Below are 22,767 nucleotides of genomic sequence, written 5' to 3' on the forward strand. Positions count from 1 at the left end.
CCTCCCTCTGATCATCATCATCGTTATTATTTTTTTCTTATTCGGCAATTGGTAGCGTATGGATTTGCTTGCATTTGCTTTGGCTTATAATTTTACTTGATTAATTTATTCTCATATCCAGTTCAAAACAGTGCAGGAAAGGTGTTTGGATGAGTTAACTGAGGAATACTTTTTCTGTTGTTTTTCTCTCTAGTAGGCTTTGGTAGATTTCTAAGAGGTTGTTGATTTTCTTTATCTTTTTATGTGACCTCAGACATAATCTCTGTTGACCTCTTCTTAAAAGATTTGATGAAGCCATGCTAGCCCACTTCTTCCTGTGCAGTCTGTTTTGCTTTGAATTTAGCACCCTGATCAGGAGTGCTATGCTATCAAGGCTTAATTTATGGATTAATTATTTCACATCTCTGAGGCATAAATTGTTAATTTCTGACCTCTTGCAACTTGGAAGAAGAAATCAGGTGTTTGCCTGAAAGTAAATTATTTCCTTGGGACATTTTAATAATTTCATATGATTTGGTGGACAGGACTGGGTTAGATTTGGGTTACTTAGTATGGGCACTACCTAGATGTGATGCTGCTTGAGTTATTTTAACGGTTTCTCTCCTCTGCCCAACACTTCCTGCTTTAAAAAAAAAAATGCTTGGGGTGCCTGGGTGGCTCAGTTGGTTAAGCAACTGCCTTCGGCTCAGGTCATGATCCCAGGGTCCTGGGATTGAGCCCCACATCGGGTTCCCTGCTCCGTGGGGAGCCTGCTTCTCTCTCTCCCTCTGCTGCTCTGCCTGCTTGTGCTCTCTTGCTCTCTCTGTCAAATAAATAAATAAAATTTTTTAAAAAATGCTGCCCTTTTTACCTCTTAAAATTTTCCTAAGGCTCAAGTGAGGGTGGGAGCTGTGACTTGTCCTCAGCCAACAGTGGCGTCATTATTGACTAAGGCCAAATACCGCTTGAGTAAGTAGGTAGTGCTTAGGACTCAGAGGACACACGGATATCTTATGTAAAGGTTAAGCTTCTTTCTAGGATTTTGAGATTTGTAGGGGTGTTTGTGCTGGCAGGCTAATTTCTAGCATCTGTATTTGAGAAGTCAATTGCTGAACTTTATTAAGGTTTCTTTACATAGAGAGGACTTTACAGCACAGTTTAGTCACATTTGCAGATTGTTAGAAGTAAATTTTAAGACTTGTTTTGACATCCTCGTGCATGTTTATATAATCCTCACCTGTAATAAGCCCTCAATAGCACTATAGAATTGTCTTCCCGAATCAGAGGCTGGCTCTGTCTCCTTCCTTATCATGTCCTATCCAGCCCAGCCAACTGGGAATTATTTTCTCTTAAGTGTTAGAATCCAACATTGGAAGAAAGCGCATGAACTGAGTCAGGAGACCCAGCTGGGTGGCCTGCCATTGACTGGGTAACTTCAAACAAGCCTTCCTTTCTGACCTCTAGCTTCCCTGTCTGTGGAAGCAGCAGGCTGAATTGGATGGTCTCTGTGCTCTTTTTCAGTTCTCTAAGATTCTGTGATTTTTGTTAAGTGTACTGCCCTTCTGTAATATGCTCTAAATGTTTTTTTTACATTATTTTTTTCTCCTCAGGCAGACGTTTGGAGTATGGGCATACTCTTATATGTACTTATGTGTGGCTTTCTACCATTCGATGATGATAATGTCATGGCTTTGTACAAGAAGATTATGGTGAGTATGACAAGGCATAGGATTTCAGTGTAAAAGTTCTGTACTGCATACTATTTGCTTCTATCCATAAAAGTACAAAAACAGGTAAAAGTAATGTGTGCTGTTAGAAGACAAGATGGGGGTTATGGTTTGGAGGAAGGAATGAATGGAAGAGGGGTCAGGGGTTTCTGTTGTTTTTCTTTTCTTTTTAAGATTTTATTTATTTACTTGACGAGAAAGATCACTAGTAGGCAGAGAGGCAGGCAGAGAGAGAGGGGGAAGCAGGCTCCCCACCGAGCAGAAAGCTCGATGTGGGACTCGATCCCAGGACCCTGAGATCATGACCTGAGCCAAAGGCAGAGGCTTGACCCACTGATCCACCCAGGCACCCCTCTGTTGTGTTTCTTGATCTGGGTGCTGGTTATACTTGTGTATTCAGTTTTTGAAAACTTGTCCAGGTGTGCCCTTATAATATGTATACTGTTCTGTGTGTGTATTATACTGCTTCAGTAAGTAGCTCAATGAGACAAAAACAAAAGTAAGATGATTTTTCTGCTAACAGTTTTTATTTTGTATCCCGAAATAATACTTTAGTAATTTACTGGGTTAAATCACATTCTTCTATTGAATTCTGACAAAATAAGAGAAACGGTTTCTTTTTGAAGGTAACATTTGGCTTTAAGGTATAATAGAACTATAGTTAAGAGTACTGTTAGCTTTGTTAAAATCGTTATCTATCAGAGACAGGAAGTAGATTTGTGGTTGTGGGTGTTGTGGATGGAGTAGCAGTGGGGGAGTAACTGCTAATGATATAGGGTTTATTTTGGGGGGCTGAGAGCATTCTGGAATTACACAGTGGCAATGATCGCATAGCTTTGTGAATATACTAAAAATTATTGAACTGAACACTTTGAAAGGGTGATAAGTTATGTGAATTATATTCAATTAAAAAAATCCTCAAAATCATGTATAGCAAGGAAAACAGTAAAATTCTTTTCAACGATTTCATGTTCAAAGCAAGCTAATACAAGAAGATATGTAAAGAGGAAGAAAGAACACCATTTTGTGCCCCTAGCAAACCAGGGTCAGACCAGCGGAGCAGCTTCTCTCCACAAAGTTTGAATTCAGTTCTGTTGAACAAGTATTTCCAAAGGTCGTCTTTGTATGAGATATTGGAAGGCATGAACAGGGATCTGTAAAACTTGATCATTGTCCATTTCATTCTTGTTGGAGACAGATACAAGACTATCTAAAAAGAGTGAAGGGTCAGGGATGCCATATTATAACAGAGATATAAATGAGGCTAATACAGGAATGGGTAAGGCGTGTGGGAGAACATGTTCTAGGAAGTGAGGTTTGAGTAGGGCTTTCAAAAAAGGGTGGAAGTACTTCAGAAAAGGATGTGGGAGAGAGCATGCTGATGGAGTAGACAGTATGAGCAAAGACAGAAGATTGGAGAAGCATGAGGGAAAACTGTCTGACGTTTTCTGTGGCTGGACCGCTGGGTTTCCAGCACCCTTTAGGGAGGGAGACTACCAAATCAACTCTCGTTCTTTGGATGTGTTACACCAAATGGAAGTGGGAATTCCGGTTGGCTCATTTCTTGCCCTATAGAACAAGTTTAAGGGCACTGAGTTCAATCTTCAGTTTTTAAATTTATTTGACTTATTATTTCCTATATCCCATCCTGGAAAAGCCTTTAAAATCCATGCCAGAATGACAAAGAATAGTTTTGGGAAGAGATGGAATGGTGGTAGTTCCAACTCTTTGAAGGCTAAGGAGCTCTGATGGATGCTCGGTTCACGGTAGCTGTTAGCACTGCTTTGGGGAATTGTGTGGGCACGTGCTTCTCCTTGGGAAGGGGAGAATGATGGGGCAGTAGCTGGCAGCCGGCTTCCTGGGACTAGTAGCTAACAGCCTGTATTTATTTCTTTCCCTTCTCCAGAAGCCTTCTTTTGGCTTTATAGGATAGTAGCGGTTGCTTTGGCTCTGGTGGCTCATGGTGGCCACAGTTCCTGACTACATAGAGCCATAGCCTACTCTGCTCCCAGCAGCATACGAGAGTAGTGGTTGGATCGCTTTATTGCTTCAGCTTTGCTTAGAACAGAAATGGAGTGGGTTGGAGACTGGTCTTTGGGCAGCTCAGCAACAATTATCTAGCTATGCTTTAAAAAAAAAGAATTAGGTTGGGCTCTTCAATATTCTTTTTTTTTTTTTAAGATTTTATTTATTTATTTGACAGAGAGAGGTCACAAGCAGGCAGAGAGGCAGGCAGAGAGAAGGGGGGAAGCAGGCTCCCTACTGAGCAGAAAGCCCGATGCAAGGCTCGATCCCAGGACCCTGAGATCATGAACTGAGCTGAAGGCAGAGGCGTAACCCACTGAGCCACCCAGGCACCCCAATAATTCACTCTTTTTGCTGCTCTTTTCTTTAAAGTAGTAGAGCTATGTTTCTTGTTCTGAAAATAATTTTAGTACTGTAACTACTAGTATATTTTACCTCACTCTTTTTTTTGGAATTCCATGCCAAAGAAACTGACAAACATATTTCTCCTAGATGAACTAGAATTGGATCTATTTGGTGGTATAGCATTAAATCTTATATACCGTTAAAATTCTAGAAAGACAGTGTGGGAACACATAATCCTAGAAAGTCACTGTTGGAAAGGATCTTATAAATTATGTTTTCTTACTTCTGCTTCTTGTTTCATATTTAAATCTTGACTAAAACTTCTTCTGCCTTGGCTGTCGATGTAATTTCTCTGCATATTAGCATCATTTGGAGTACTTTAAAATATATTGGGTCTGGCCCCCAGAGCAATTAAATAAGAATCTCCATGGTTTTTTTTTTTTTTTTTAAGATTTTATTTATTTGACAGAGAGATCACAAGTAGGCAGAGAGGCAGGCAGAGAGAGAGGGGGAAGGAAGCAGGCTCCCCGCAGAGCAGAGAGCCCAACGTGGGGCTCGATCCCAGGACCCTGAGACCATGACCTGAGCCAAAGGCAGAGGCTTAACCCACTGAGCCACCCAGGCACCCCTCCATGGTATTTTTAAAATCCAAGATCTCTGCTTCTGTCTGTGGACAGAATATGGCAAATTACTGAGCCTTTTGAGTCTTAGTTTCTTCCTATAGAAAATGGATGGAATGATAGTTTTTATAGTCTAGGGTTGTTTGGATTAAATGCATTAAGCTGTGCACAGCATTCAGAGTAGTGCTTGATAAATGTTCACCCTTATCCATATACATGTCCAACTTTGGTTTGCCAGTATTTTGTCCAGGACTTAAAATTTGTTCAGATATTAGTATGTACTTTTTTTTTCTTAAACTGTTTTATTTGTTTGTTTGTTTTTGGTTTTAAGATTTTACTAGTCCCATAAAGTCTTTTTTAAAAATTTTATTTATTTATTTTAAAAAGATATTTATTTATTTATTTGACAGAGATCACAAGTAGGCAGAGAGGCAGGCAGAGAGAGAGGGGGAAGCAGGCTCCCTGCTGAGCAGAGAGCCCGATGCGGGGCTCGATCCCAGGACCTTGAGATCCTGACCTGAGCCGAAGGCAGAGGCTTTAACCCACTGAGCCACCCAGGCGCCCCTTATTTATTTATTTGACAGAGATCACAAGTAGGCAGAGAGGCGGGGAGAGAGAGAGGAAGGGAAGCAGGCTCCCTGCTGAGCAGAGAGCCCGATGCGGGGCTCGATCCCAGGACCCCGGGATCATGACCAGAGCCGAAGGCAGAGGCTTCAACCCACTGAGCCACCCAGGCACCCCGACTAGTCCCATAAAGTTAAATGAGGGGTATTTTTCCTATTATTGTTTCGTTAAACTAACCCCTTTTATCTCAAATGAGTTTCAGTTCAGTTTTTAACACAAAGAATGTGCCCATTTTGTCTAATTTCTCAGAGTTAATTCATAAAAGATTATTTATCAGTGGCAAAGTATATATCAGATTTTTATGTACCTTTTTAAAATTTTGCTTGTATAAGGAATTTTATAATGTATCTATTTATGCTATTCCCTTTCCAGTTTTTTCACATGAATGGAATTTCCTGAAGTTATGGCTATGCTAGGGGCAAAAGCAACTGTCAGTGTAACAAGAGCTAGAATTGACATTGTTTTGTGAAGATGGAGACTTCTGAGGATTATTGACTTCTTGATGATAAGTACAGGAATCATAGTACGACATTATGCCAGAAAAGATCATTATAATAATTTTATCCAGGGGGTGCCTGGGTGGCTCAGTGGATTAAAGCCTCTGCCTTTGGCTCAGGTCATAGTCCTGGGGTCCTGGGATCAAGCCCCGCATGGGGCTCTCTGCTCAGCAGGGAGCCTGCTTCCCCCCTCTAGCTCTCTGCCTGCCTCTCTGCCTACTTGTGATCTCTCTCTCTCTCTCTCTGTCAAATAAATAAATAAAAATCTTTAAAAAATTTTTTTTTATCCAGGAAAAGTTTTGAATATTTACCTTGGCCATGCAAAGGCTCAGTAAAGATGTCTGACTTTGGACAGTCTAATTTCTATATACCCCATGGATATCCACCTAGTAAAACAAAATGAGATACTGTATGCATTTACCAACTATAAACTTTGATTTTAGAATAATTATATTTCTTTTTTATAATGATGATTAGACAGGCTGTAATCTTTGATTTGCAATGTTAAAATGTAATCCACATGTAAGAAGACTGCTTGGCAGATGGGCGTGCATTCAGCTATTCCAAGTTATATCAAGGCAGTAGGTACAAGTTAAGCAGAAGGGATAGATGGACCAAGGATTGAGGTCAGGATATATTGTTGTCTTATCCTATTGGAAATAGTAGTTGATCTATCATGGAATTGTTCCTACCAAGTCTGACTATTGAGTTAGAAGCGTGATGCACAGGTGTGTGAATAGCTCCAAATCTGTGCTGATCTGTGCTGTAGCTTAACTTACTCCTTTCTAGAGTGCCAAAGGCAAAGAAAGGTTGAACTTCAGTCAGTCTTTTTGCCCAGGTGATATAGAGGTTGGCAAACTGTGACCTACCAGCCAAATCTGGCCCACTACCTGTTCGTTTAAATAAAATTTTATTGGAATATAGCCATAGCTGTTTGTTTACATATTGTCTGTGGCTGCTTTTGCACAATAGTTGGTGGAATTGAGTAGTTGTGACAGAGATTGTATGGCCCACAAAACCAGAACTATTTACTATCTGTTCCTTTTCAGAAAAAATTTGCTGACTCCTGGCTTAGTGTTTGTGATCTGTAGTAGAATGGTCCTCCCTAGAGCCTGCCTACTCCCTTTCTAGAATATTGGTCTAAAATGCTTAGGCTTGTAGTTTATCAAGAAACTAACATTCAGTTAATTGTTTTTATAATGAAAAACAAAGAATGTATGTTAGGTAAAAAGCTAAAACATTACTAAGGAGTATATATTAAAAAAACCAACCCAAAACAAAAAACTTCCCATTTGCTTAGGCCTCTATTTTCTACCACAGAGACAACTATTTAGAGATTTCTTTTATACATTTGTAGGAATTAGCTGTACTTATACAAACTTTTATATATCTGTATATATCCTTTGGGATTGTATAATCCACATAGTGAATGGACCTTGCCCCCTTCTCCTTTCTTCCTTTTTGTTTTATTTTTAAATATTTGTTTATTTTAGTGAGAGAGCGAGCAGGGGCAGGCAGAGGGAGAGGGAGAATCTCAAGCAGACTCTGCACCAAGCACGGAGCCTGATGTGGGGCTCGATCAGGATCCATTCAATCCTGAGATCATGACCTGAGATGAAACTAAAAGTCTGATGCCTAGATGATTGAACCACCCAGGTGAACCCCCGACTTTTAAAATCTATTTATTTATTTATTTATTTATAAAGATTTTACTTATTTATTTGAGAGAGAGACACACACAGATATAGTGAGAGACAGAGAAAGCAGGATCAGAGAGGAGAGGGATAAACAGGCTCCTGCTGAGCAAGGAGCCTGACGTGGGACTCAGATTTCAGGACCTTGGGATCATGACCTGAGCTGAAGGCAGATGCTAACTGACTGAGGCACACAGATGCCCCTCCTTTTTAAATTTAACGCCTTACTTTGAAGATTGTTTCATATTTGTACTATGTATAGGTTTTCATTGTTTTTTTAATGGCTGTGTAGTATTCATTATGAAATTTCTTTGATTCTAAGTTTAGGTACATCATTTTTAAAAATTAATTTTTACACAATTATATAAGCAGTGCATAAAAATATTTTCTGTATCAAGAATTAAAACATTACAGATAACTGAAGTTCTCTTGACCTCTCACATAGGTAATTACTATTATCACTTTGGTTCTTTTGGAACTTTAATTTGTATTTCTAGTATTTTGTATTTTTTCTTAACATAAATGGTACCATACTAATATAATCCTGTATTTGTCTTTACTCAACAGTATGTACCATTGTACATATAACATTAATTCATTTTTACAAATAGTTTGTCTAGCCATTTTCTTATTGAATATTTTAGGTTATTTTCTAATTACTACCATTCATTGAGTATTTACTATGAGCCAAGTGTTGTCTATGCATTCTACATGGATTAACTCATGTAATCCACACGATAGTCCACTGAGGTAGGTACTGTTATCATACCCTTTTTTTTTTTTTCTAAAGATTTTATTTATTTATTTGACAGAGAGAGAGATCACAAATAGGCAGAGAGACAGACAGAGAGAGATGAGGAGAAGCAGGCTCCCTGCTGAGCAGAGAGCCCAATGCGGGACTCGATCCCAGGCCCCTGGGATCATGACCCGAGCCGAAGGCAGAGGCTTAACCCACTGAGCCACCCAGGCGCCCCTATCATACCCTTTTTTAAAGATGAGGAAAGTGAAGCAGAGAGCAGGAAAATAGTTGCTTGAAGCTATTCGGCCAATTATTGATAGAACTGGGATTTGAATTCAGGTGGTCTGCATCCAGAGGCTTATTCCTCTGGATGCCAGGTATATCCTATGACATGGTTATTCCATCTCGTAGAGCATCCCAAGGAAATTAACTTTTGTCCTGTGTGTTAAAATATGTATATTTTAGGATTTTTTTTTAAGATTTTATTTATTTATTTGTCAGAGAGAGCACAGCAGTGGGGGAGGGGAAGAGGGAGAAGCAGGCTCCCCGCTGAGTAAGGAACCTAATGTGGGACTTGATCCCAGGATGCTGGGATCATGACCTGAGCTGAAGGCAGCTGCTTAATCAACTGAGACACCAGATATCCCTATATATTTTAGTTTTTTTTCTTCATGCTTTTTTCTAGTATCATTAGCTTTTTTTATTTTGGGGGGAAGGCGGAGATATTATTAAGTAACCTACACCCAACATGGGGCTCAAATTCACAGCCCCAAGTGTGAGGAGTTGCACATTCCACCGATGAGCCAGGTTGGCCCCTAATAATTTTAAATTTTTTAAATACTAATTTTTTGGTCTACCAGAAATTAGTATTGGTATAAGAAGTAATAGAGACTCAGTTTTTTTCTTTTTCAGCCCAATTTTTAAAAAATATTTTATTTGTTTATTGACAGATCACAGGTAGGCAGAGAGGCAGGCAGAGAGAGCAGGGGAAGCAGACTTCCTGCTGAGCAGAGAGCCCGATTCGGGGCTCGATCCCAGGACCCTGAGATCATGACCTGAGCTGAAGGCAGAGGCAACCCACTGAGCCACCCAGGTGCCCCTTCAGCCTAATTTTTATTTTAAAATAGTTTTAGATATACAGGAAATTTGCAGAGACAGTACAACATTCCCATGTATCCCTCACTCAGTTTTTCCTATTATTAATATCTTGTTACAACTAAAGAACCAGCATTGGTACATTAATATTAACTGAATTCTGTACTTTGGTCCAGTTTCATTAGTTTTTCTCTAATGCCCTTTTTCTATTCTAAGATTCTGCCGGGGTACTATGTTATATTTAGTTGTCATATCTTCTTAGCCCTCTCTGATCTGTGATAGTTTCTAGGGATCTTTTATTTTTAAATAAATTATTACTTACTTATTCTAAAATAAGTAATTGGTTGTCCCAGGACTGCTTATTGAATAATCCATCATTTTCCCATTGATTTGAAAGGATGGTTTTATTATGTATTAAATTTCTACATTTACGTATTTCTTTTTCTGGAATTTTTATTTTATTGTACTTTTTGTCTATTCATCTGATACATAATTGTTTTAGTTGCTGTATCTTTATTATACAATTTATTTTATGTCTGGTAGAATTAGCCTTTTCTTATTATTCTGTTTTTCCTCTAGAATTTTTCCGGCTATTCTACTATGACTTTTTTCCCTGGCGTACTGTTTAAGTGGAATGTTTGGAAAGCTAATGTGTCCATAATTTGATGTAATAAGGTCTATTCCATTTTAAAAAGGGATGACTTGGTAACATATCTGTGCTATTAATAATGGAAAATGAATGAGCCAGGATTGCTGACCTGGCCTTGGGTGCTCTTTCAGTTGTATGAAATTCCAGTCCTTTCAGAGGGTCTTTATGTTCATAGCCTAGAAACACACTTATTTACTGCTTGTCCATGTTTTTATTTCTTAATTTTTTGTGTGTTTGTGAGCGTTAATAGTGCTTCTTTTTCTTTTGAAAAACACTACTATTAAATTACTGTACTTTTTTATAATAGAATGTTCTATAGCCATACAAATAAACGAGGAAGCTTTTTACTGTTTTGACTGACCCCCAAGATAGATCGTTGTGGGGAAAAGCAAGGTTAGAATAGTATGTATACTGTACTGTTATTTTTGTAAAAATGAAGGAAAGGGAGGCATATTTGTGTTATTTACTCATACATAGAAGGGGACACAAGTTGTTGTAGTTGCTGTTCTTTTTTTTTTAGATTTTATTTATTTGACAGACAGATTACAAGTAGGCAGAGAGGCAGACAGAGAGAGAGGGGGAAGCAGGCTCCTTGCTGAGCAGAGAGCCTGATGCGGGGCTCCATCCCAGAACCCTGAGATCATGACATGAGCCGAAGGCAAAGGCTTAACCCTCTGAGCCACCCAGGCGCCCCTGCTGCTCTTTTTCGAGAGAAAAATTGGGAGAGAGGAACGAAGGGAAGACTTTTCATTCTATGCTCTTTTAAATTTTGAATCATGTAAGGTTTTTACTTCTTTTTTTTTTTTTAATTTTTTTTATTCATTTGACAGCCAGAGATCACAACTAGGCAGAGAGGCAAGCAGAGAGAGAGGAGGAAGCAGGCTCCCCGCTGAGCAGAGAGCCTAATGTGGGACTCGATCCCAGGACCCTGGGATCATGACCTGAGCCCAAGGCAGAGACTTTAACCCACTGAGCCACCCAGGTGCCCAGGTTTTTACCTCTTGCCTAATAGTTCTGATTAGGACTTCTAGTACTGTGTTGAGTGGAAGTGGTGAGAGTGGCCATCCTTGTCTTGTTCCTGGTCTTGCAGGAAAAGCTTTCAGTCTTTCCCCACTGAGTATGATACTAGCTATGGATTTTTCATTTATGACTTTTGTTATTTTGAGGTAGTTGCCTCTTTATTTCTGTTTATTGAATGTTTTTATCATGAAAGGGTTTGATTTCTGTCAAATGACTTTTCTGCATCAGCTGACATCATGTATTTTTTTTTTCTCCTTCATTCTGTTAATGTGATGTATAATGTGTATTCATTTGTGTATGTTGAACCTTCCTTGCATTCCAGGGTTTACATAAATCTGACTTGGTATTGGTGTATAATTCTTTTAGTAGGCTGTTGAATTTGGTTTTCTAGTAATAAATTTTTAAAAAGTAGAAGGATGGTGGCTCAGGGGGTTAAAGCCTCTGCCTTTGGCTCTGGTCACAATCACAGGGTTCTGGGATCGAGCCCCACATCGGGCTCTCTGCTTGGCAGGAAGCCTGCTTTCTCTTCTCTCTCTCTCTGCCTGCCTCTCTGCCTACTTGTGATCTCTGTCAAATAATTAAATAAAATCTTAAAAAGAAAAAAAGTAGAATGATGGGCGCTGAGGCAGCTCAGAGGGTTAAGCCTCTGCCTTTGGCTCAGGTCATGATCTCACGGTCCTGGGATCGAGGCCCACATCAGGCTCTTTGCTCAGTGTGGAGCCTGCTTCCCCCTTTCTCTCTGCCTGCCTCTCTGCCTACTTGTGATCTCTCTCCCTCTGTCAAATAAATAAATAAAATCTTTAAAAAAAAAAAAAAAGAAAGAAAGAAAAGAAAATTGAAAAAAAAAAGTAGACTGATGAAGTTCTGTGTGAGTTTTGAAACCCTAAAACTGATGTGAGAAGTGGAGGAGATGCCTTCTCCAGTGAAGTCTGAGTCTGTCTACAGCAGTGGAGTTGTATGTTTGCTTGAGTTGTGACGAAGTCTCTGCTGCGTAGAGCATCCGCATCAATTTTTTTAATTGTTGATTTTTTTTTTTAAAGATTCTGTTTTTCAGATAATCTTTATCCGCCATGTGGAGCTTGAACTCACAATCCTGAGATCGAGTCACATGCTCCACTGACTGAGACAGCCAGGCACACCTTGTTGTTGATTTTTGTGCTTTATTCCTCTACTCCTTTTTTTTTTACTTCCAAGGGGAGAGAGCATTCTGAAGTGTGTATGTTTTGTATTTTCATGACCCTTTCATGTGGATTCTTAGGAAAAATAAAATGTTTGCTGGCATGGATATTCTTATTCTCTTGTTATAAAAGTAGTTCTTAATATTCATGAGCTTCTCTTGTCATTCTCTAAGTGGCCTAGTTACTATTACTCTACTCCTCTTATAGATGAGGAAACTAAGGGGCAGAGACTTTAAATAACTTACTCAGAGTCTTTTGGCTGGTAAGTGGCAGAGAGGTTTGAACTCAGCTTGTCAAGCTCCAAGCTAGTTCTCTTAACCATCCTGAAATACTGTTTCTCAACTTTGTAGTTACTAGTCTCCAGAGAATCATAGACTCCTAGGTGGGAAAGTGACTCCAATACCGAACTTCTTTTTGTGTCCATTCACTTGGGAATAGTATCAAACACCCCAACTTGTCAGATTTACCAAGACTACCAGTTAATTCTCCTAATTCATATTATTGTGCATCAGCTTTTTAACTCACTTTCGGTGTCACTGCTGGTGGAGCAATTTAGGTGAGTCCTTGTTTTCTTTATCAGTAGTGTTAGAGCCTTGCAGTCAGATCAGTCATTTGAAGGTCCGTTCTAGCTCTGAGTAGCTGTAAGTTGTCTGACTTTTCTTTGTTTCCATTTATGTTCCTTTGTTTGTTTCAGCCTGGGATTTCTGTTGAAATTTTAAATCTTGATTCTGCCCTCATAAATCAGTATCACTTGTCTCTCCCAGCATTGTACCCCTTCGCACGTTTCTTAAATAGCTCTAATCCAAGTTGTCAATTAAAAAACTGAATAGAGGGGGCGCCTGGGTGGCTCAGTGGTTAAGCCTCTGCCTTCAGCTCGGATCATGATCTCAGGGTCCTGGGATCAAGTCCCACGTCGGGCTCTCTGCTCAGCGGAGAACCTGCTTCCTCCTCTCTCTCTCTCTCTCTGCCTACTTGTGATCTCTGTCAAATAAATAAATAAAATCTTCTTAAAAAAAAAAAAACAACTGAATAGAATAGGTATTTAGAGAATTGGGTTTTGGTCCCTATAAAGTACAGTTAACCAAAGTTTTGTGGTGTTATCCACAAAGATGAGCTGAGTGACCATTAGTGGCCTTACAGAAATTGAACTACATTAGATCCATGGTGTTTCTCATTTACTGACTTAACTCTAAGCTTTGTTTTTCTTTTCTTTCTTTTTTTTTTTTTTTGGTCAACGTATCTGGACCTAAGTTTCCATACTGTCTATTTGCTTTCACTTGCTGCTACTTCAGGTTCACATTCATATGGCAGCCATGGAATCAATGCCCTTGGTTATTAATGTATTATTTCTCCAGCGCATGGGGAATGTACCAACATACAGTCTTCAGTGTTCTCTACATTTGTTTGTTTGTTTGTTTTAATCCTTTGAGGGATATTCTGATATTTTTGGTAAATCAGATATTTATGCATTGGAATGAATATGGTAGAAAATATCTAATTCTTGTTCAGTAGAGATTTAACCTTCCTAATTAATATTATTTACTGATAACTGTATATTCTTTGTTTCTCCTACTCTGAATTCCATTTTTTAGTTTTTCATGTATTTGCAAGTTGAAAATTGATTCAAATTAGGACTTTTATGCATTATTGTGGAATTTAATTTCACACATTATAGATTTTGAAATTTATTGTAATCTTGGCTCAGAACTATTGTTCCGAGGCGCAGTGTAATACAGTCTGCTGGTTGAATCTAATTAAGGTGTCGTATCACTTGCATGCAGTATGTATCTTTGCCTAGAATGTTCTAAAATTCCTCACTTGGGAATAACACTTCCTTCAGTTCTTTTTGGTCTGATTGGAAAACCCAGCAATATTTGACACACTATATGTAACTCTTGTTTAAGAGGCAGACTGTGTTTATCTTTTGCATTTGTTGACTGTTTTAACCAAAATGCTCAACAGCAGTTTCTAGTATGATTACCAGCAGATTGGGTATTAATCTTATTAATGTCACCTATATTCATTTACCATTACTGCATTCAGAGACAAGCATGACTGGGTGCTTGGGTGGTTTAGTTGGTTGGACGGCTGCCTTCGGCTCAGGTCATGATCCCGGTGTCCCAGGATCGAGTCCCACATCGGGCTCCCAGCTCCATGGGGAGTCTGCTTCTCCCTCTGACCTCCTCCCCTCTCATGCTCTCTCTCACTCTCTCTTTCTCTCAAATAAATAAATAAAATCTTAAAAAAAAAAAAAAAGAGAGACAAGCATGACTGTACTCCAGTTCTGGGTACACAAATATTAAAGAAGTATAAATAATTTAGTAAATGAAAGTTGAATAGCTTGCAAGTAAAATTGCTTTCTAACAAGTATAATTTATAATTTTAAAGAAAATGGGCACATTATCTTTTTATGAGATTATATTTTACAATTATTGAGTTGACTATATACTGTAATTATGTGTTAGAAAGATTGCCTGCCTTTCTTAGAACCATGTGAAAAATGAACAATTTCAAGCTCTCTAGAATTCTCAGGATTATCTTGCATAGCCCACAGGGTGTCATACCCCCCCCCCCACTGCCGCTTGGTTTCTCTATTACCCATTTCTTGCTCTCATTTGCAAGGTAATCGTCCTTTAAATAAACAAGAATTCTCTAAAGACTGAGCAGAAACGAGGGTTAAGTTGCACAGCCCTGGTTGACAGAGGGCCTTTTATGGAGATATTCTTCCCCAATAGAATTGCTCATCTCAAGGTCTTTACCATTAGATCTTTGGGTATACTTCCAATATTGAAATAAGGAGCCTTTCTTCCTTTTACCTCTAGGCTTTCTTAGACTTTCCAGCATAGTACAACAGAAAAAGTACCGTATGTCTCTCTTAGTTCCATGTCCACCCCTGTTTTGCTCTGTACAATGTTTTTCAATTTCAACACTATTGACAATTTGGACTAGATAATTCTATGTTATGGGGGCTGTCCTATGCATTGTAGGATGTTTAGCAGCATCCCTGGCCTGTACCCACTAGATGCCAGTAGTAGCTCCCAAGTCATGACAAAAGAAGTCTCTAGTTGATAAGAGAGTCGATCTTAAAAGTTTTTATCACAAGAAAAACACTAGGCAAACAAACCTTGTAAATATATGTGGTGATAGATATGAATTAAACTTATGGTGGTAATCATTTCATAATATATACATATATTATATCATGTTGCACACATAAAAAGGTCTCCAGATGCTGTTAGATGTCTTTTGGGGAACAAAATCACCCACAGCTGAGAACAAGTACTTTATAATATTGAACAAGTGCTTGATTTCCCTGGTTGAGACTTAGTATTCTCATCTGTGTAATGTGGTTAATAATCCTTGCTTACTGCACAGGATAAAATATATATGCAAGTGTTTTGTGTGTTTTAAAGTGTTAAGTACAATTAAGAGGCTGGGTTAAGCCTGGCAGTAGAACTTGGCTCTGAATTCTATTACTGTCAGTATCTCAGTGCAAAGAATGAAGCTGAAGATGTTGGGTGTTGGTGATGGGTCACAGGCCTCATGACTTACCGTAGATGGTACTCTCCATAGCTCTTCTGTCCCAACAGGGAAAGTGGGTGGGTATACTTCAAGATGTAATGGGAGCAGGGCTTGACTAGATGATGCATTCCTTACCAGGCAGTCCTGAGGCAGCTGCAGTGGGGCATAGCTCTGTTGGGAGGACATGTGGCATTCCCCAGAATAACTGTAGCCTTTCTTACAGTACTGAGTATTTAGCACTCTGGCAGGCATGGTTTTGGCTAACATACCCATCTCTGGTCTGTTACTATTTTGGGCATCCCTCTCTCCCTCCTGTTTCTTTCAGATTCAACAAACATTTATTGTCTCTTACGTGCAGGGCATTGTGTTGAGTGCTTTCACATATTCTTTTTTATTCCTTTTAGAATCCTGTGGGTGGAATTACTTGTTTTACAGATAGTAACAATAGTAGTAGTAATAGTAGCCTTAGTTGTAGAGGTGACAGTAGTAGAACTAACATATGTGGTGTTCTTACTGTGTGCCTGGCACTCTGTTCGGTGCTTCATATATATTGAATCACTGAATCCTAGCAACAGTTTTTGGAGTAGGTACTATTATTTTGCTTCTTTGTACAGATGAGGAAACTGAGGCACAGCATGATTCAATAGCTGATCCATATGACTAGGAAGTGGTAGATTCTGGATTTGAATCTAGGAAATTCATCTCCAAAGACTACTGTCTTAGGAAATAGGTCCAGAGAGATTAAATAACATGTACAAGTTCATGGAGCTACCGAGAGGCAGGCTGGGATTCACGTGTAATGTTGACTCCAGCCCCTTACTGTTTCCTGTGTTCCAAGCACCACGCTTTTCATTGACCCATTCTTGCCTCTTTCTGGCTAGGATAGCTTTGGTGGTGCTAACTTAGTGGGGGACTTGGGATAGCACAGTAGGGGGAATCTGTATGAAGATTCGTCATGAATTCAAGATGGGATGATAAAAGGGGTGATAAAATGAGGCAAAGAGGAACTTGGAATCAATCTAGTGGAGATTTTCTTCTTCAGTACTTCATTCTGAATGTTTCTTTTTACATCTGGTTTCTGTAGAATACTGCTGATTTTAGTTAAGAGTATTTTTGTTTTGGGTGGTACTTTCTGAATTTAAAGGCGTGACATTTCTTCTATGTTGACAGATCTGGTGATGGGCCTATTATCTGTGTTGGAGCAGACCACAAAGGGCTAGAACCTAGGATCAGACCTTTCCTTGGGGTGGGCATGCGCTGATGGGAGAGAGGTATGTGTAGACCCTTATAGATGGTGTATAATTTCCTGGTGTTATTATAACAAAGTACTACAAGGCAGTGCCTTAAAACAGCAAAAACTCATTCTTTCACATTTCTGGAGTCTAGAAGTTCAAGTCCAAGGTGTCAGTAGGGCCATGTTCTCTCTGAAGGCTCTAGGGGAGAATCCTTCTTTGCCTCTTTCTAGCTTCTGGTGTTTGCTGGCAAACCTTGGAAAGCATTGAATTGTAGATGCATCACTCCAGTCTCTGCCTCTGTCTTCACATGGCCTACTTCCCTGTGTTTGTGTGTGTCCCAATTTCCCTCCTTTTATAAGGACACCAGTCATATTGGATTTAGGGCCCACCCCTACTCAGTATGACTTCACCTTAACTTGATTACATCTGTGGAAGACTCTATTTCCAAATAAGAATGCATTTACACATTCTGGGTGGACATGTGTTTGGGACTGCACCCAGTGTAGGCGGTGTCCAGAGAGTAAACAGCTAAAGGCTCCACTGTCAGCATGAGAGGAGACCCCCAGATTTCATGGGGGTTCTGACCAGTGAATGAAACATGACAGAGGGCACCATAGGAATAGGTTGTGATCGGAGATTTAGGTAGGTCATAACCATTTGATCAGTGTAAGCAGATAGAGTCCTTACCCTAGGCTGTGAGACTCTGGCAAGAGCAAGCCCGACTGTTTGAGAGGACAGAAAAATGGTCAGGTTGCTAAGAAAGAAAACAAATTAAGACACCCAGGATTTGAATCATGCGAGGGCTTGATCTCAGGAGTTAGGAGCTCAGATAGGAGGGTGGGACCAACTGGTTCAGAGCCAGTCGAACAGCAGCTGTGACTTACTGCTCAGTCCCAGAGAGTTGGCTGAAGCATCTAAAAATGCCCTCTTGCCAGGGATAGGCCTGCACGGAGGAGCAAGGAGAAGTGAATTAAAGGCTTTATCACTGTAATTCAATTTCCAGCACTGGCTAGTGTTAAGGTGCACTGGCAAGGTGTAAATAAGAATGGGCTCTCTGGATGATATTGAGTGCTCTGGATAAAGGAGATTGAAAAATTTAATAACATTAAATGTCATTTGTAAATGAAAGAAAGCTCTTGCCTTTTCTGGGGAACACTTTGTAGGCCAGCCCCTCTGCTCTCATCAGAGAGGCTGAGTCAAAGATGGAGTTGTTTTGACATTGACACCTTTTCATTTGAAATTTATTGCTTGATAACGCTTCTTTGGAACTTTGCTTGTTTCTTGAACATAATCAAAATCTAACCTGCCATGTAAGTCTAGGACTCTGAGTGACCCATACGTTTCTGTTTCTCCCATGGCCTTGGAGCTGGGCTGATTTTTGTGAGGATGATGTCCTGGACAGTTTATAAGAGCAGAGAACCTGGGATGCCTGGGTAGCTCCGTCAGTTAAGTGGCTGCCTTGGGCTCAAATTGTGACCTCAGGGTCCTGGCATCAAGTCCTGCATCAGGCTCCTAGCTCAGCAGGGAGCCTACTTTTCTCTCTGCCTCTGCCTGCCACTCTGCCTGCTTGTGCTCTCTCTCTGACAAATAAATAAATAAAATCTTTAAAAAAAAAAAAAAGGGCAGAGAACCGCAATGCTTGGGCTAGTCGATAGATTCTCCATCTACCTATCTCCACCCTTCTAGTCTTCTTTAACTGCTGTAGGGTTTGCGTGTACACACATGTGTTCCTGTGTGCATGTGTGCTTGCCCTTGTCTCCCTGGACCTGTATTATATTTCTGGCTCAGGAGCCTTATTCAGTGCTTTTTGTCTTCTCTCATTAGTTTGGGGGACCCTCAGGAATTTACCAGCAGATTATGTTCCAAAGTTATCACAAACAATTCTGTGATGAATGTTACTGTTCATGTATTTTATATGCCAAATTATTTGCTTAGGATAAATTTGGGAGTGAAATTGCTGGATCAAGGATATGCGATTTTGAGTGTTTTTATGTGTATTTCTAAATTATTTTCCAGGAAAGCTTACATTCTCTAGCTATATATATAAGTACTCTTTTTAAAAAATTTTTTAAATTTCTTTTCAGCGTAACAGTATTCATTGTTTTTACACCACACCCAGTGCTCCATGCAATCCGTGCCCTCCCTAATACCCACCACCTGGTTCCCCCACCTCCCACCTCCTGCCCCTTCAAAACCCTCAGACTCTTGTCCCTGAACTCTTATTAACACTGGATAATGTTTTTCTTTTTTTTTTTTTTTAAAGATTGGCTTAACCGACTGAGCCACCCAGGCATCCCTGGATAGTGCTTTTCTTAAGTTTGTCAGTTTGATAGACAACAGATGTTGTCTTTTTGTTTAAATTAATTACTTTTTTTATTAAATTATTACTTTTTTATTACTTTTTAATTACTATTTTATTTATTTGGACATATTTTCATGTTTGTTGGCCATTTAAAAGTTCTTGTTTTGGATATTATCCATGAATATTCTTTGTTCATTTTCTCTTGGAATTTTTGCTTTTCATCCCATTCCCTTATTTACTAAAAAAATATTAATTGAATACCTTCTATATGCTAGAGCCAGACACTGTTATTTGAGAACAGTACTGACAAAATCCCTGTCTTTAAGGAGCTTACGTTCTATTGTAGTAAGGCAGAAAATAAATAAGTAAATATGTAATATGATGAGAGGGGATAAGGACTGAAGAAAAAGTACGTATGAAAAGGGGTAGAGAATGATTGTCAACTGTTAATCTTTATAGTTTTTGGGTTTGCTGTCATGTCTAGAAAAATTCTGAAAATTGCCTCTTCTTTACTTAAGTACTCTGTGGTTATGTATTTCTATTCCTTCTTTAATCTGGATGAAATTAATTTTGGTATAAGCTGTGAATTAAAGTTCAATCTTAATTTTTTTCAAATAATTAACCTTTTATCCTAACATCATTAAACAATTTGTCCTTTGCTAAGAGAAATGATTCTGTTGTTTCTTCTGAATTGTGAGAGGGGTGTATGGCAGGTTGTGTAAATAGATGTGCTATTACCTATTAGTGTTTTGCAAGCCCCTGGTCTTTTCTTTGGTTGATGAATTGGTGACTGTAATTTTTGAGTATTCTAGATTGTAAACATTTGTCTCCTGAGCGTCTTCCATTCTTCCATTGACTTAGAAAATGATTTGCATCAGTTTCCCTCAATGATTATGAATTCTGTCGTATGGATGATATGAGACCCCTTTTTTTTTTTTTTTTAAGATTTTATTTATTTATTTGATGGAGAGACACAGGGAGAGAGGAAACACAAGCAGGGGGAGTGGGAGAGGGAGAAGCAGGCTTCCCGCTAACCCTAACCCTGGGATCGTGACCTGAGCTGAAGTCAGACGCTTAACTACTGAGCCACCCAGGTGTTCCTATGTGACCTGTTTTTAACCACAGCCTATGTCCTGCCACCAAATATTTTCTGTTACTTCATTTTGTCAACTGATAATTTTTCTGAGATTACAAACTAAAATTTGCTTTAGCAGTACGAAAATTGACTACAATGTGTGCTGGCTGTCCATTTAATCACATTACAGATCCCAAAGCCCTCCACATTTATGTTTTCCAGTTACATTCTCTGTGCTCTAGGCCTTCTCTGATATGCGGACAATGTAGAGGTGACAATATTTAATTTGTTGGATTTTCTTCTTTAGGGCAAGAAATATGTTTCTTATGTTGTTAAAATGTTTACTAAATCTTATATTTGGGTTAAGTCTTCAAGCTTGGAAGTATACCTACAGTACTTTGTCATCTTAGAAATTGATGTCAAGGCTGATTAACCTAAATCTTTTAAATGTGTCTTTGTTTTTTGTAGAGAGGGAAATATGAGGTTCCTAAGTGGCTCTCATCCAGTAGCATTCTGCTTCTTCAACAAATGCTGCAGGTAAGCTTTGTTATTTGTTTTTTATTTTTTATTTTTTTATTTCTATTTTTATTTTTTATTATTTTTTAAAAATTTATTTATTTATATTTTTTAAATAATAGAAGTCTACTGCAGTTGTTTGATCCAACTGTAAGATATCTGTAGTGCTGGGGCACCTGGGTGGCTCAGTGGGTTAAAGCTTCTGCCTTCAGCTCAGGTCATGATCCCAGGGTCCTGGGATCGAGCCCCAAATCGGGCTCTCTGCTCATTGAGGAGCCTGCTTCCCCCTCTCTCTCTGCCTGCCTCTCTGCCTACTTGTGATCTGTCTGTCAAATAAATAAACAAAATCTTAAAAAAAAAAAAAAGGTATCTGTAGTGCTGCTACGTTTGGAGGACAGTGCTGTTTCTCTATTAGCTTAACAAATTCCATTCATTATATCTACTGCCCTCCTCTAGATGCTTTCTTAATTGTGTTGCGAATGCATTTTCTTTCAGATCTCTACCATATGTCTTTGCTGATATGGTTTTCCTTCCTTTTTCTTTAGCATTGTCTGTCTTCTCTGACTGGCTCTTGCTCTACTGTCTTCCCCTTTCTTGCTCCCAGTCTTGCACATTAGGTGTATAGTAGACAGGGAGTACAAGCTTCAATGGACAATTGAGGGGACCCCATGACCTTGTGCAGTGGTTCTCAAACTTTAGCATGTATCAAGATTGCCAGATGGGCATGTTAAAACACAGATTGCTGGGTGCCACCCCAAGAATGTCCGAGTCAAGAGATCTGGGGCAGGACTAGGACTGCCTTTCTAACAAGCTTCCAGATGTTGCTTATGCTCCGGGTCTTGGAACCACACTTTAAGAACCACTGATATAGGGGAAATGGCTTCTTAAGGGCTTAAGGTAAGAGTGCTAAAATCTAGGTATCTACTCTGCCATTCACTAGGCATGCCACCTAACCTGGTTCTGATCTGTCAGATGGGGTTTTGAACCTGGCCTCATGTCTGTGTTATGAGGATAAAATGGGATTAATAGGCAACACTTTGAAAATATGAGTATCTTATTAGTGCAATATTTTTTCATTATTATGTATTCAGAATATCTTCCCGTTTTTCCATCTATTAAGCCATCTCCACTTTTTATTCAAAATTTACCTTAGGCTCACCCACCTTGATTAAGTAGAGCCAGACCACCAAATCTCCATAATGAGATTGAAAACACCTCATCCTTTCTTCTAAACTCCAAAAAACTTAATATTTGCTGATTAATTTTCCTCTCCTCACATTCGAAAATTACAAATGGAAAAGAAAGGTGTGCTTTTCAACTTGTTCTATGTGATTGTAAGCTCATCGGAGGTAGAGATTGCATATTCACTATGAATGCCCTGCATTGTGGCTGCTTGAATATTAAATTGGTGAATATTTCCTGTGAATAGATTTTCCAGCAAAGACTATTACATCATACAATAGATTGACTGAACTTCATGAATAATGTCCATACCAATGAAGTTCATGTTTGTTAAACATTTATCTCCTAAGCGTGTTGGTTGCTATAGTTTTCTTGCCTCTATTGCCTTTTTTATAGAATTTATTCCAAGGCCATTTTAAGGTCTTTGACAGCATTTTTGTGATGATAAAGTTTACATCTGTTCCGATGAATTTTGAGTTCTTCAGGAGGAAAGGAGTTTTGTGTTCCCCATTCAAAATGTTAATCTCTAGCTACTTCTCAACGACCACTAGGTGGACCCAAAGAAACGGATTTCTGTGAAAAATCTGTTGAACCATCCCTGGATCATGCGTGATTACAACTGTCCTGTTGAGTGGCAAAGCAAGAATTCTGTAAGTAAAATGAAGTCTGGTCGAATTTTTCAAAAAAACTTTGTTTGATCTTTGTGTGGATTCAGGACCTATAGTGATGTAGTTTAAATAAAG

At 39.1% G+C, this 22,767-nt stretch overlaps 1 protein-coding gene across 4 annotated transcripts in view; it reads left to right on the forward strand.

Annotated features, from left to right (window-relative positions):
• The window catches only part of MELK (maternal embryonic leucine zipper kinase), an 88,683-nt gene that overhangs the window by 24,036 nt on the left and 41,880 nt on the right, over window positions 1–22,767 (forward strand). For all 4 annotated transcript variants that reach the window (XM_045081573.1, XM_045081575.1, XM_045081574.1 and 1 more), the window contains 3 exons: window positions 1,590–1,688; window positions 20,795–20,863; window positions 22,576–22,674. In XM_045081573.1, the coding sequence (XP_044937508.1) occupies window positions 1,590–1,688; window positions 20,795–20,863; window positions 22,576–22,674 (267 nt within the window). The remainder of the gene's footprint in view (window positions 1–1,589; window positions 1,689–20,794; window positions 20,864–22,575; window positions 22,675–22,767) is intronic.

The sequence above is a fragment of the Mustela putorius genome, unplaced genomic scaffold (genome assembly GCF_011764305.1).
Source record: "Mustela putorius furo isolate JIRA1106 unplaced genomic scaffold, ASM1176430v1.1 tig00000580_pilon_pilon_pilon, whole genome shotgun sequence".
NCBI classification, from domain to species: domain Eukaryota; kingdom Metazoa; phylum Chordata; class Mammalia; order Carnivora; family Mustelidae; genus Mustela; species Mustela putorius.